The 16,202-nt window shown below is 41.4% G+C and overlaps 1 protein-coding gene across 3 annotated transcripts in view; it reads right to left on the bottom strand.

Moving 5' to 3' along the window:
- Positions 1-1,900, bottom strand: part of LOC125297541 (calpain-2 catalytic subunit-like) — a 35,423-nt gene extending 33,523 nt beyond the window's left edge. For all 3 annotated transcript variants that reach the window (XR_007194072.1, XM_048247946.1, XM_048247947.1), the window contains exons 1-2: positions 1,544-1,900; positions 1,093-1,162 (exon numbers count right to left, since the gene is read on the bottom strand). Coding sequence is in view for 2 of the 3 variants with exons in the window: in XM_048247946.1 (XP_048103903.1) it covers positions 1,093-1,162; positions 1,544-1,780 (307 nt within the window). In the remaining variant the exon portion in view is untranslated. The remainder of the gene's footprint in view (positions 1-1,092; positions 1,163-1,543) is intronic.
- Positions 1,901-16,202: the final 14,302 nt, after the last annotated feature.

The following is a 16,202-nucleotide window of genomic DNA, read 5'->3' as shown; positions in this document are numbered from 1 at the left end:
GTCTTGCCAAAACTTATTTCCTGATTTTTTGTTTTATCTTAGTCATGTACTTTTCTGTATTTTTTATTATTAAAGTATAATAGTTCTGTATATTTATATTTTTAAAGATAAGTCTATATTGTGTAATTTGACCTTTGACCTTGATATGTGTTAAATATTGCACAATATTGACTTTAGCCAGTCTTTTCAACACCCTTATGTAAATTACCATACTGTACTTTTGTAGGTCTGGAAAATATCACTTTTTGATTTCATACATTCCTAGACCCGAACAAGGACTCTGTGCAATAACAGCTATCTCTCACTCTTCTCTTGTCCTCTCAAACATCTCACTCTTCTCTTCCCACCTCCAAAGTGGGAAATAACGGAAAGCTTAAAAAACATCTCACTCTAAACACACTCATCTCTTATCCTCTCAAACCCAGGCGACCTAGTAGCTTACAGAGACGACATCAGCATAAATGTAAATATGTGTCCTGAGCTTGAGTGCACTCACATGGAATATAATCATAATCCTGTTATGGGTGATTATATCACTATGAAAATGAATTTATTTTATTTCACTTGGCCATTTTTCTTCCAGCGGAGCAATGGTCTCTGTTTACAAATTAACATGAATCTTGCGGCTCATTGTGTGGAATTTAATTTTCCGTGCTTGTTAGAGATTCCTGATAGTCACAAGAGAAGGTTCTAATTTTAGAGGGGGGCAGAAAGAGAAAGAAAGAGAGAGAGAGAGAGAGAGAGAGAGAGAGAGAGCAGTATTAAGCAGAAAGTAAGTTACGAATGTTAAGAATAACAAACTTCCATAATTTTGTATGAAGTCTTCATTCTGGCCCTAACGTCATTCCATGCACTTGCTCACTCATAACTCTCGCCACAATGGAATGCAAATATGTTCTTTCCATATTGTTTCTTGTCTGCGTTTACACGTACAGGACATCCTGACAGATTCCCCATAACCATCAGGGAACAACCCACTTGAGGAACGGACATGAGTAAGGCAATTCAAATACTTTTTGTCAGATACAGTAGGCTACACGTTTTAAGTGTGTGTGTATGTAGGCTATGTGTGTTTGTGTGTGAGTGTCTTACCAAGAGATCCTTGACAGATGTCTGTTCTTGTTGCTCCTTCAACTATAAACTGTGGACTGGCAGTCAGTTCCTGTAACACACACGCATGTACACACACACACACACACACACCTCCTTAAGTGTAGCCTATCTGACAAAAAAAAAATATTTGAATGTATAACAAATCTTGAATTGAGTAAACACAAGGGTGTGCAGAAATGTATGTGTGTGTTTAGGAGAATCTATGGTCTATAGCCTATATAAAACAACCAGCACTCACGCTGATTATTCCTATTTCAGTTGTGCCTGCTGCCTAAATTTACGCAAATTAATTAGACAGCTCAAAGAAACTGATTTTCAATATTCCAAAGTAGCCTAACCTTGAACGTAGCCTATACGGTTCACATTGGTTTCACAGCAACATAGCCTAATTCAAATGCATTTAAAACATTGTTATGTTTAGTGAGCCTACCGCTGGTCTCTTCCACTCAACGCCTTCAATTTTGTAGGAGTCAGGTCCGAGTTCATCGAAGCCCAGCGAGGATACGGTCGCGCCGAACATGTCATCTTCGAAGAGAGTGCCGCTTTCCAGGCACTGCCGTTTCAGCGCCTCGTAGTCCTGATCCAAGTACGGAACAGCATGGCTGTTCGATCCGAAACCTTCCGCCTTGGTCCGGTTGTGCTGCAGTTTAGACGCGATACCTGACATGTTCAAATAGCAAGCGAACAGATTCAAGCCTACCTGAGGACAGAGAGTTTTTAGGCAGAGGTGCTGAGCGCCCCACGCATGATTAAACTTCCGCTCAGAAATCCTTTGAATGGCCAGGGGTCTGCGTTGCGATACAGATTTTTTTAAATATTTATTTTATTTGAAGCAGGACTCAAATGATTGGATTGGACTAGTGGCCTCTGTATGGTAGTTTACAGTAAATGGGCCGCCCAATCCCTGGCTCTGACGTCGTCGGAGTGCAATAGGTCATTTCTGTTCTGGAGTCAGTTCAGTTCTGTAGCCTGCAGTGTGTTTTTTTTATTATAGGCCTGGTGTCACTTTTGCAACAACTACTGGCGATCTTTTGCAAAACTCTACACATTAATCACAAAACCTTACACCACTCCTGAAAAAAAGTCTATATCTTGCAAAAGCATATCATCCATGCCAAACACATCCAACTTTTTTTAAATGGTGTTTTTGTGTCAAAACAGTTAACACAACCATCATGTGATGTGAAAGAAAAGGCACAAAGCCTACTGAACACTGTAGCAGGCTAAAAGTTACTTAGCTGATAGCCATACTAAATTATTAATCAATATCAATAATAACAATAAACTCATTAAACTAATGCGCTATTCAGACATGTACACTAGCTATCTCTCTCTCCAAATATGATTTTATTTAGGCCAATGCAAACAAGCCAAATTGTCCTAAATTACTTTATTTCTAATGTGAAGTTCATGAACACATCTCTACTAATATACTAACAAAATGTAACAGATGGTAGAGACAAATTTAAAAAAAGTAAAGAAATGAAAAGTTACTACTATAGTGGCATTACTGTAAAGGTTTCTCAGACTGAGCATCTGAAACATCCTTTTGAAGTTCAGCTCCACCTTGTGGACAAATAATGTTACTTCACACCAGTTTGGCCTTTGACCTTGCCCTATACACCTCTCTCTCTTGCTCTCACACACACACACACACACACACACACACACACTCTGGATACTTTTTTATATATATATATATATATATATATATATATATATTTATGTTGCAAAATATCATTCAGACACAGTGTGCAGTAATGGCCTGAGCTGTTTGAAATAATTTTGACAAACAAAAAAAACAACACATTTTCCAACGCATTTCTACATACACAAGTACATCATAGTGAATCTTGATATTGTAAACAAGTATATGCGAGAAGCAGCAGTTTCACCATGCAAATTATACAACCCCAAAACAGAAAAAGTTGGGACGTTGTGTAAAATGCAAATAAAAACAGAATGTCATAATATACAAGTCTTGTAAACCCCTATTTAGCAGCAAAAAGGACATACAGTAGACAACATGTCAAATGTTGAAAATGAAAATGTGGACTATTTCATGGAAAGTATACAGTATGTTAATTTTGAATTTGATGCCAGCAACATGTTTCAAAAAAAGTTGGGACGGGAGCATGTTTACCACTGTGCTGCTTCACCTCTTCATTTAACACAATTCTGTAAATGTTTATGAACTGAGGAGACCATTTGCTACAGTTTTGAGAATGACATTTTGTCCCATTAATCCCCAATAGGATTTCAGTTTCTTAACAGTATGGGGTATTCTTAGTCATGTTTTTCATTCCATTATGCACCTAATTTGACAAATCTGGACTGCAGACAAGCCATCTTGAGCACCTGGACTCTTCCTCTATGGAGAAATGCTATTTAAATATGTGCAGAATTCATTTTGCCATTGTTTTCCTGAAATATTTAAGGTCGTCCCTGGAAAAAACATTGTCTGGATGGCAGTATATGTTGCTCAAAACCTGTTTACATCATTCAGAATTGATTGTGCTTTGCCAAATGCGCAAGATGCCCATGTTGTACGCATCATTGCTCCTCCACACCGTCATGGATGTTGGGTTTTGAACTGAGCACTAAAACAAGTTGGATAGGTTGGATAGGTTGGACACAAGAGGAGAGGCCCTCTTCTCTTTAGCCCAGATGAGTCCATGATTTCCAAAAAGAATGGCAAACTTTGATTGGTATAACCACAGACAGGACCTTTTTAGCTAAATTTTAGCTGTTACAATTTGGCTGCAGGTTTTGAATTGATTATCAAACTGGGCACATAGACAATGGCTATCAGAGGTTTTCCTGAGCCCATACAATGACAGGTCTGGAAACAGGTCTGGTGTTGATGCAGTGCCATCTGAGGTCCAAAACACCACGGCCATCCAATTTTTTTTTTCAGCTTCCCCTGTTTGCAAAGATTTCTCTGGATTCTTTGAATGTTTTAATAATATTATGTCTTGTAGATGATGAACTCCCTAAATATGTCACAATTTCATGTTAAGAAGCATTAACATGCGATTGTTTTATCATTTGTGCACACAGGTTGACACAAAGTGATGAATAGCCCTATATCTTTACTTCTAAGAGACCCTGCCTCTCTGAGATGCTCTTTTTCATACCCAATCGTGTTGCCAGTTCACTAATTAGTTGTGAAACATTCTTGATTGTGTTTTCTTTATCATTACACAACTTTTCAAGCATTTTGTTACTTTTTTTGAAACATGTTGCTGGTATCAAATTCAAAACTAACATATCTTCCATGAAATAGTCAAATTTGTCATTTTCAACATTGGTTATGTTGTCTGTGTCCTTTTTGCAACTAAATACGAGTTTAAGAGATTTGCAGATTATTACATTCTGTTTTTATTCACATTTTACACAACATCCCAACTTTTTCTGTTTTGTGGTAGAAACTACAATTGCAAATTATAAAATAGTGAAAAATTTAATGAAAAAAAGTAACTATGGTCTCTAATACACACAAACGGGCCTGTCAAGGAAAACTGAACAACCGTGAGAACATGTGTTCTGGTACAGACTGCAGGCTGGGGTGTTGGGCTACATGTGTTCTGGTGCGGTGTTGGGCTACATGTGTTCTGGTACAGACTGCAGGCTGGGGTGTTGGGCTACATGTGTTCTGGTGCGGTGTTGGGCTACATGTGTTCTGGTACAGACTGCAGGCTGGGGTGTTGGGCTACATGTGTTCTGGTGCGGTGTTGGGCTGCATGTGCTCTGGTACAGACTGCAGGCTGGGGTGTTGTGCTACATGTGTTCTGGGACGGTGTTGGGCTGCATGTGTTCTGGTACAGACTGCAGGCTGGGGTGTTGGGCTACATGTGTTCTGGTGCGGTGTTGGGCTACATGTGTTCTGGTACAGACTGCAGGCTGGGGTGTTGGGCTACAATGCAGCAGCTAGATTATTAAGTGGCTCTAAGAAACGTGAGCATATAACTCCTGTGTTGGCTAAGCTGCACTGGTTACCTGTGGAGCACAGAGTTAAGTTTAAGATTTTACTTTTTGTCTTCAAAGCCCTCAGTGGTTTGGCACCTAGTTACATAGGTGACCTACTAATTCCTTACAGCACTCCAAAATCACTTAGGTCTTCATCTCAGAATCTTCTCTATATCCCCAAAACACGCCTTAAGACTAAGGGTGATAGAGCCTTCTCTGTTGTTGCCCCCCAACTCTGGAATAGTCTACCTATATTAAGACCTCTCCAACCATTGACTGCTTTAAGTCTAACTTAAAGACTTTCATTTTCTCCCAAGCTTTTAATCTACCCCCCCCCCCCCCACACACACACACACACACACTCTTAATTCTTTATTTTATTTTTGACCAATTTGTGTATTATTTCAATTATTTATTTATTTTCCCCCCATGTTATATTGTTGTTGTACCATTGTCATTGCTTTATGTTTGTTTGTAAGCACTTTGGTTCAACTCAGTTGTTTTTAAATATGCTATAGAAATAAAGTTGACTTGACTTGACTTGACATGTGTTCTGGTGCGGTGTTGGGCTACATGTGTTCTGGTACAGACTGCAGGCTGGGGTGTTGGGCTACATGTGTTCTGGTACAGACTGCAGGCTGGGGTGTTGGGCTGCATGTGTTCTGGTACAGACTGCATGCTGGGGTGTTGGGCTACATGTGTTCTGGTACAGACTGCAGGGTGTTGGGCTACATGTGTTCTGGTACAGACTGCATGCTGGGGTGTTGGGCTACATGTGTTCTGGTGCGGTGTTGGGCTGCATGTGTTCTGGTACAGACTGCATGCTGGGGTGTTGGGCTACATGTGTTCTGGTACAGACTGCAGGCTGGGGTGTTGGGCTACATGTGTTCTGGTACAGACTGCAGGCTGGGGTGTTGTGCTGCATGTGTTCTGGTACAGACTGCATGCTGGGGTGTTGGGCTACATGTGTTCTGGTACAGACTGCAGGCTGGGGTGTTGGGCTACATGTGTTCTGGTACAGACTGCAGGGTGTTGGGCTACATGTGTTCTGGTACAGACTGCATGCTGGGGTGTTGGGCTACATGTGTTCTGGTGCGGTGTTGGGCTGCATGTGTTCTGGTACAGACTGCATGCTGGGGTGTTGGGCTACATGTGTTCTGGTACAGACTGCAGGCTGGGGTGTTGGGCTACATGTGTTCTGGTACAGACTGCAGGCTGGGGTGTTGGGCTGCATGTGTTCTGGTACAGACTGCATGCTGGGGTGTTGGGCTACATGTGTTCTGGTACAGACTGCAGGCTGGGGTGTTGGGCTACATGTATTCTGGTACAGACTGCAGGCTGGGGTGTTGGGCTACATGTGTTCTGGTACAGACTGCAGGGTGTTGGGCTACATGTGTAATGGTACAGACTGCAGGCTGGGGTGTTGGACTACATGTGTTCTGGTACAGACTGCAGGGTGTTGGGCTACATGTGTTCTGGTACAGACTGCATGCTGGGGTGTTGGGCTACATGTGTTCTGGTGCGGTGTTGGGCTGCATGTGTTCTGGTACAGACTGCATGCTGGGGTGTTGGGCTACATGTGTTCTGGTACAGACTGCAGGCTGGGGTGTTGGGCTACATGTGTTCTGGTACAGACTGCATGCTGGGGTGTTGGGCTACATGTGTTCTGGTGCGGTGTTGGGCTGCATGTGTTCTGGTAAAGACTGCATGCTGGGGTGTTGGGCTACATGTGTTCTGGTACAGACTGCAGGCTGGGGCGTTGGGCTACATGTGTTCTGGTACAGACTGCAGGCTGGGGTGTTGGGCTACATGTGTTCTGGTGCGGTGTTGGGCTACATGTGTTCTGGTACAGACTGCAGGCTGGGGTGTTGGGCTACATGTGTTCTGGTACAGACTGCATGCTGAGGTGTTGGGCTACATGTGTTCTGGTGCGGTGTTGGGCTGCATGTGTTCTGGTACAGACTGCATGCTGGGGTGTTGGGCTACATGTGTTCTGGTACAGACTGCAGGCTGGGGTGTTGGGCTACATGTGTTCTGGTACAGACTGCAGGCTGGGGTGTTGGGCTACATGTGTTCTGGTACAGACTGCAGGCTGGGGTGTTGGGCTACATGTGTCGCTGTGGTTTGGACACAATGCTGACTGGTGCAAAACGTCCCAAAGACACAGGAAATATGGCAACAAACAAGCAAACAAACAAGCCCACATACACACTTACTCATATAGTCACCCCTCTCTCTCACACACACACACACACACACTTACTCATATCACACACACACACACACACACACACACACACTTAATTTGGTCTTGGTATTTTACAAACCAAGGACTACATCAATAGTGGGCCAGGCCAAGTCTACTCCATGGTTAGCTGCATGGGCCGTTATCTGTGGTTTGGGTGTTCAGGCTTCTCTGTGAAAACTCACCACTGGTATGTCCCACTCATCAGCACAAACTGGCAGAGAGAGAGAGAGAGAGAGAGAGAGAGAGATTAAAAAAGATACACACACACACTTGCACACACATGCTCACAAAACACAAACACTCACACACACACACTCTCTCTCTCTCTCTCTCTCTCTCTCTCTCTCTCACACACACACACACACACATACACGCACACACACACACACTCCCACACAGAGACAGTTACAAGCTCCAGTTGTTCAGTCACATGCCATCCCCCTCCAACAACAAACACACACACACATACACACACACAACTTATTGCAGTCCTTTGCAAAAAGTTGACATGCTCTTACACACATTCGGTGCAACTCTACTCCTTTCTCTCTCTGGGCCTGCAGCATAGAAAACGTGAGTCTCTGTATTTTTTCATGAAATTGTATTTAGTAGTAAGTACAAAACATTTTGATTGAAAAAAATGGTGATTTTTAAGGTGTTATGGTTTACTCATTTGTGGTAATCTAGAACCATAAGAAAGATCTGCACACTGTTAAACTATAAACTTTATTCAGCAATGCTTCGATCTTATATCTTCATCAGGCATTTTTTTTAAAATGTTTTTGAAAACAAAAGTTTTGATCAAGCACCTGATTTTTTTTTACCTCCACTCTGCTTTTTAATCTAGAACCATGTCGTCTTCGGAGACTCGGAGCGCTTTGCCAACAGGCCGTGGGGTTATCCGCACCATGCCCGACCGCCTCTTCATCGCCGAGATGGTGAGGCTGGTGTTCCTTTATTCACTTTGTCATAGCAACTCACTTTTATTGTCATTGATACTTGCTTAAAAGGTGCCTTGCAGGAAACATCATTTGCCTTAGTAGAGTCATGTGACTGATGACATTTATCATGTTTTGTCTTATTTTTATCCGTTCTTCTGATGACATTTATTTCTGTCTTGACTCTGTCTTCCATTTTTTCTCTCCCGCCTTTGTGTCTCGCTTCCTCTTTTTTATCTCTCTACCTCTTTCACCGAATTATGAATATTTCCAAAGCTGAAAGTCTGAAAAAAGAGCAAAATAACTTCATGAGCTTACTCCCTTTTTCTCTCTTTGTCCCTCCATCCCCCCTAAGAGTATAATTTTACTTTAAGACATTTAAAACAATCCTGAAAATAGCAACATAATATAAAAACGCCTATGCTGTGCTGTCCACCAAATAAGCTATAATTATGGTTACCAATTATCTTCATCTTATTTATCTTCTGCTTTGGACTAACTCGTGTTATGCCACATTGCACCTCCTAACTCGTGTTATGCCACATTGCACCTCTAGAGGCACTATATCAAATGCATGCAAGACATGAGTGCCATCACTGACATAATGGTGGATTCCAGACAACTTGAAATCTACACATGGGGGTTTTCTCATCTGTCCCTCCCTCCCTTCCTTCCTTCCTCCCTCCAATCTTATATTTAATTTCTCAATTAATAATAATAATAATAATAATAATAATAATAATAATATATTGTATATTCGGCTTATTCACGCAGCGGTCATTGTGTAAACCAAAAAGAGGCTACAGGATACACTGACTATAGCATTAATGCATTTTCGCCATCTAATGGCGAATTCATAGATTACAACAAATCCTATGGTTTGTGTACCCCGTAGCCTCGTTTTGGCTATACAATGGCCGCCAATGTGAATAAGGTGAATACTGATAATAACACATGCAAATCCTTCCTTAACCCTCACGTCCCCGGTCCCAGGTGTTTGGGGGTCTGGTGTGGATGCTGCTGATCTCCCCCGGGTCCCACTCGGCCCCGGTGCTGTGTTGGGTCATGTTCTGCTCCATCACCTGCTTCCTGGTCTCCACCATCTGGCTCTGTGTCTTCTGCTGCGGAGCCAACGCGAGCAGAATCTGGCTCAAACTGGTGCGTCTGTGTGCGTGTGTACGTGTGTGTGTGTGCGTGTGTGTGAGTGAGAAAAAGAGAGAAAGTGTGTGTGTATATGTGTGTGTGTGTGTGTCTGTGTTTGTCTGTCTGTCTGTGGGTGCGAGATTGACAGCGTATTTTGCCGACAGTGCATACGCAAGCACAGTCAGACACACAAAGTGGGCAGTGTCAGGCTGAAGATAATTAATAAAAAATAGATAGATCAGAATTTAACGCTGGTTGCATGTGATTGAATTTCACTTCATCGGAAAGGTCTCGCCCATTTCAGTACCCGCCTTGACGTAGCTTCCCGCTACCTTTATCGTTGCTGAACTTTGGCACTGTGTGTGTGTCTCCTCTCTCTCTGTGTGTGTGTGTGTGTGTGTCTGTGCTTGTATGTGTGTATATTTGAGTGATTGTGTGTGTGTTTGTGTTTGTGTGTGTGTCTAGACACATATTTGTTTGCTTGCCTATGGTGCTTATCCACACACGGATATGCTGGCCACTAGTGTGAAAAATAGGCGCCACTTCTATTTTCTAGATGACTTACAGTCGCAGCACGGCTCGAGACACCCGTTTCTGTGGGAATGTTCTAACCTGTGTGACAGGAGCCATGTACAGTATAACTCCGGTACCAGGGTATAGTTAGTTATGCATCTAATGTGGTCCATGGGCACTGGTGTGAGAAAGGACAGATAACACAATCTATGGGTGTGCATCTATCTGGTGCAAAAATATTATTGGACACCATCATCATCATCAACTTTATTGCCAAACTCAGGGGCCATTCAGTAGAAACAGACATGACATGCAACATACATTAAAACACAAACATGACATGCAACATATTAAAACACAGACATGGCACGACATACATTAAAACACAGACATGACATGACATGACATGCAACATATTAAAACACAGACATGACATGACATGACATACAACATACATTAAACCACAGACATGACATGCAACATATTAAAACACAGACATGACATGACATGACATACAACATACATAAAACACAGACATGCCATGACATGCAACATATATTAAAACAGACATGACATGCAACGTACATTAAAACACAGATATGACACGACATACATTAAAACAGACATGACATGACATACATTAAAACACAGACATGACATACAGCCTAAAAAATACATTAAACAGACATGAGATACATACAAAATTAGGGCTGTCAATCGATTAAAAAAAATAATCTAATTAATTACATACTCTGCATATATAATTGTTGCTAAGAATATTTAAATTCAAATGAATCATTGAATAATCAGCATTAGACATTAAAGTTAAAAAACTCTTTTATTATTATTTTCACTGTTCAAATAATGGCCATAATAATCTATGATATGACCTAATATGCTGAGGAAATAAATTCAAAAGTGCTTCGGGAAGAAGTTTTTTTCACATACAAGGTATTTCAGTCCACAGATATAACCTAGGGGACACAATGAAAATAAATGAACACTCCCCTCAATGTCCACACTATTTCTTTCCATTGATGTGCGACTTTAGAGTTGACAAACTCCGGTGATATGCAAATTCCTTGCAGCAGACATTGCAGAGGACTTTATTTTAATCAACACTTTATTTTTGTCAACACCATCAGGCCGTTTTTTAAAAGTAAATGTTCCAATCAATGATCTAGGCCAGTGTTTCCCAAACTTTTTTTCTGGGGACCCACTTTTTAAAAATGACAGACCATCGTGACCCATTCACTTCAGATCTAACATGCAACCTGCATGCAACCATATTGTTTTAGGCCACAGGTTCTCAAACTTTTCTTGGGGGTATTCTTGCATGCTACGCAGTCGTCACTCTTCAGCATAGTAAGCTGTTCCTGTATTTCTAAAGAGTGATGTTGTAGGCTACGTTGCAGACAAATGGATCCATAACACTGTCAAGTCCTATGTAAACATAGCAAGTAACTCAAGTCGTTATACTGTAGCCTATTTGTGGAGGTTTCTTTATTTGGAAAGTTGAATCCGCATTTTCCTCTCGAGTTCAACGTTTGTTTGTAAGCCGTATACCAAGGCTGTGTATTGATGTTGTGACAAGCTATGTTGTAAGAATGTGAAATGAATAAATATCAGAACAAGAGGCTTTTGCGCAATAGTTAAAAGACAATGCGCCTTTACTGTAGCCTATAGAGTTTGCGAGGTGGAGAACTCGAGGAAATAATAGCCTAGCGTTTAAAATGTCCATTTAAATTGTAGCCTAATAAAATGCACTGTTAAGCGTTCCGAAATAATAAGGAATGTGAGGAGGTTACTATTAACTTTAAAGAGTGCATCTACAATTGAAACTATCTACAGCCTATGACGCAAATTGAATAGCCATGTCCGGATGTCTGCTTTAGTTGACTAGATTTTAATCGGTCAAGTTGAAGAGCTGGTGTCTGTTAATGTTCGCGCAAATTAGTGTTAATTTCGTCAGACGAGACGAGAGGAAATATGTTCGTCAACAACCTTTTTTTTTCATGACTAAGACGAGACGATGACGAGACGGCAGTAATGTCCTGAAACACTGACTAAGACTATCTTAAGATGCATTATTGTTGACGAAAAAAGACGAGACTAAAATGTTTTGCATGAAATAAAAACTAAGATAAAATCTCTCTTCATTTTCGTCTACAAAATGAGAAAACAGAATATCTAGCTGTTACGTTTTCAAAATATTCCGAATGAATTCATACGCAGCTTTCCTGTAGGCTAGTCTACGTGCTGTTGCTGCAACCCTGTGGCTGCAACACAAAACTACATGGAACACTGAAGATTTCTGCCAGAGTTAGCAAGCTAACTACCTAAGCTTTATGCCACAATGCTACATACCCAGAAGTTGAAGCTTCTCTCATACAAATTAACATCCCCCAGAATGTCCATATGAAAATGTTCATCATGTAATGTCAACTATTTAACTAGTTAGACTGATGATGCAAAGTTTGCTAGCAAGTAAGCTAATATGGATAGTTTGCTAGCAAGTTAGCTATGGCTAAGATGGAGAGTCTGTTTGGGGAATGTGTTGTGTTTGGGCGCATATCGCCATCTAGCAAGGCGGAGTAAAACATTAATACTTTGGCCTATGACAGTGTTTCTCAAACCTTTTCAGTTTCAGGACCACTTAACTAACCCTATCTAAAAAAAAAAAAAGATTAGACCTACTTCAACAGTAGCCTATAATTAGTCTACACAATAGGCCTACTGAACCACCTTGCTTATTGTCTTTGTACTTTGCTTATTGTGTGGATTCATACTGTATGATTTAAACTGGCATATCTTAGTTGCAGAACTGTTTTTACATACAAGTTAATTCAATATTGCAAACAACTCATCTATATTATATTTTACCACGTCTGCTGGCGGACTACTTGGGATACCTTGCGGACCACCAGTGATCCCCGGACCACACTTTGAGAAACACTGGTCTACTTAATATGACAGTGGTCCAGTCAAATCTTTTACTGTCTATGGTCAAATCCCAGCCGAAGCTATAACTGTAGCTCGACTTACCTGTGCATGTAAACATACTGACTGACAAAAAATCAGAATGAGTAATTATAACAGACGAGTAGCCCTGTGGACACACAATATTGTTGGAAAATTGAGATGTGTGAAACACTATTTGACTCAAATGGTAATCAGAAATAATTTGTTATAAAAAAAAAGATTAAAATGTGTTGACTAAAACTGACTAAGACTAAGATACTTTTAGTCTTCTTTTGACTAAAACTAGACTAAAATTTTAGACTTTTAGTCAACTAAAACTTGACTAACAAAATGATATTTGAATGACTAAATATGACAAAGACTAAAAAGGACATTTCGTCACAAGACTAAGACTAAGACTAAATCAAAAATAGGTGACAAAATTAACACTAGTGCAAATAGGCTGATTCATGTCACTTGCATTTTGCAACTGCTAGGTCCATGGCAAGCGCCCCACAGAAATGTTTCTTTTTGCGAGTGAGATGTCCAGGCTGTCCCCTGTGCGACGTGTTCGCCCCCCAGCCGTGACTGTGGTAAACAAACTATATCCTAATAGAAAACTGATAGCTTTCCTGGCTAAATGGTATAAGTTAGGCCTATTAGACGATATAAATTGTGCTGACGACCCAAATAAAATCTCCTGCGACCCACCCGTGGGTCGCGACCCAGTCTTTGGGAAACACTGATCTAGGCAGCACATTTCCTTCTCTCTCCTTCATTTTACAGTATTGGTCCCTCCACTGTACAGCAAGTCCCTCCACTCAGCGGCCATATTGGTGTTACAAACTAGCCCCATGCATTTCTATGGAGGATTTGTTGCTGAGAACTGTGTCTCCTCATTAGAGAGTCTCTGCTATAAGCACTCTTTTTAGCATACAGCACATGTCATCCCATAGAATTATACAGCACATTATATTTCACCCCATATTCAGAGCATATATTCAGGGTGTTACCAATATAGCCAGTTTTGCAGCCTGTCAATTGGTTGGCTAACTCGTGCATGTGCAGGTTGAACAGTGCTGCTGAATATTCTGATTGGCCAATAGGCAAGTTCTAATGATGCTGTCAGTGCCACCCATTTGGCTCTGATTGGCCAATAGGCCAGTTCTAATGATGCTGTCAGTGCCACCCATTTGACTCTGATTGGCCAATAAGCCAGTTCTAATGATGCTGTCAGTGCCACCCATTTGGCTCTGATTGGCCAATAAGCCAGTTGTAATGATGCTGTTAGTGCATTTTTTCAAATATCACTCACTCCCCACTCTCTCTCTTTCTCCCTCTTTCTCTCCCTCCCTCCCTCCCTCTCCCTCTCTCCCTCCCTCTCTCTATCAGGATGCCGTGTATCATGTCCTGGCTACACTGATGTATCTGAGTGCCTCCATTTGTTTAGCCGTCATGACCAACGCTCTGTCTGCACACAAGCACATGAACTGGGTGGGGCCTAGCGTTGTGGCTGTTCTCTACAAGTACTTCATCGCTGCTACGGTAAACACACACATGCAGGCACACACACACACACATAGGCCTACATACATATATACATACATACACACACACACACACACAAACCCACTTTGGGTTGCACTCTGTGCATGTTAAATGCGCTATACAAATAAATCTGACTTGACTGAGTTGACTTGACAAACACAGACACACACACATAGGCTACATACATACATACACACACACACACACACACACAAGAAAGAAGCAGCCAACCACATTACATGACAAAACACAATCTTCAATAGCATCCCAGTCAGCCTGTGTTAGTGTGTGGTCTGCTTGGGCATCAGTGCATCTGAGGTCCACCTGTCAAGTAGGTATAGGCCTAGACCCCACATGCATGATCCAGGTGGGTCCCTATAGTCCACCTGTGTCGAGTAAATAGGCCTAGACCCCATGCATGATCCAGTTGGGTCTAATAGCCTAGCTATCCAGTGGGATGTGAGGCTGTATGTATTTTAATGACTGGACAATATAAATATGAATAAAGTGATTCTAAATCTCTCTCTCTCCCTATATGTGTGTGTGTGTGTGTGTGTGTGAGACATTTGCAGATACTGGCCTTCTTCACAACCCTCCTCTATTTCATTCATGCCATCTACTCTGTGATGAGAAGCAGAAGAGCTCCATATACGGCGATATAAACACATGCAGCCATCAGTGTTATTGTATGTAGGCCTAGCCTAGGCTACTGCTATGGTTGTCATTATTCCTGTTGACAATACAGTATCTCTGTCAAAACCAAAACAAAAAGGAAACATTCTTGTCATAGCCTGTACTCAAAATAATGTATCACGTCTGTATCTGTCCTTTCAAAAACAAAACCTGCACAGTATTGTTGACAATATGCTATAGTTGTAATAATTGTATGATTGCCGACAAGATAGAACATGTATGAATTAATAATTGATAATAATAATAATGAATAAATGACTGAAAATAAAGAGTGTATTAATGAAATGTATGCTACCTCGGTATCAACAATTGCTAACCATGCAAAACACCTGATTCAAGAAAATATTTTCATCGTTTTCCACTTAAGGAAAGGAAGCTATTGTAAGGTCGGAGGTAGTGGCTGCTACAACACAGTTACAGTAACAAAGATCAGCCACGTAAACTGTCCATGTAAACGTGGCTATTGTTGGCTACAGTCAGTGCATCCGTTTCCTGTTTTTTTGTCAGAAAGTTTTACCAAAGTCCTTTTAGGTAAGTCCCTCCACTCGGCGGCCATATACAAACGTTTTATGGGCACTCATCGGGCACAGTCGTTGGGTCGAACTGCGCGTGCGCAAGGCTTCACGACACCAATCTTGCTCCAGCGGCGAGATCACAACACATGATTGGCACGATGTCTTCACAACATACCATATGATTGGCTCAATGTATTCACATCACACCACATGATTGGCTCAATGTATTCACATGTCGAGGTATTGCCGAGGAAGGGGTGGGATATGTGTAGACAACGGCGTTACAAACTAACCCCATGCATTTCTATGGAGGATTGTTTGAGTGTTGTGTCTTCTCTTTAGAAAGTCTCTGGTTTTACAAATGTGTCCAGTGGCTGTGGCCATAAGTGACGCGCAGTTGAAAAACGCCCACTCTGGTTTGGAGTCGCCCACAGTGTCATTGTGTTTTGCAGAGACGTGTGCAAACAGGGAGGGTCATGTGTATGACGACATAAGTCTTCACGTAGGTCCTCTCGGAAACTAGAAATTCTCACTGCTCTCCCGCCACTCAATTATTCTTCA

Source organism: Alosa alosa, chromosome 7, assembly GCF_017589495.1.
Source record: "Alosa alosa isolate M-15738 ecotype Scorff River chromosome 7, AALO_Geno_1.1, whole genome shotgun sequence".
NCBI lineage: Eukaryota > Metazoa > Chordata > Actinopteri > Clupeiformes > Clupeidae > Alosa > Alosa alosa.
Note: the sequence above shows the minus strand (reverse complement) of the source record. Positions and strands in the feature narration are given on the sequence as shown.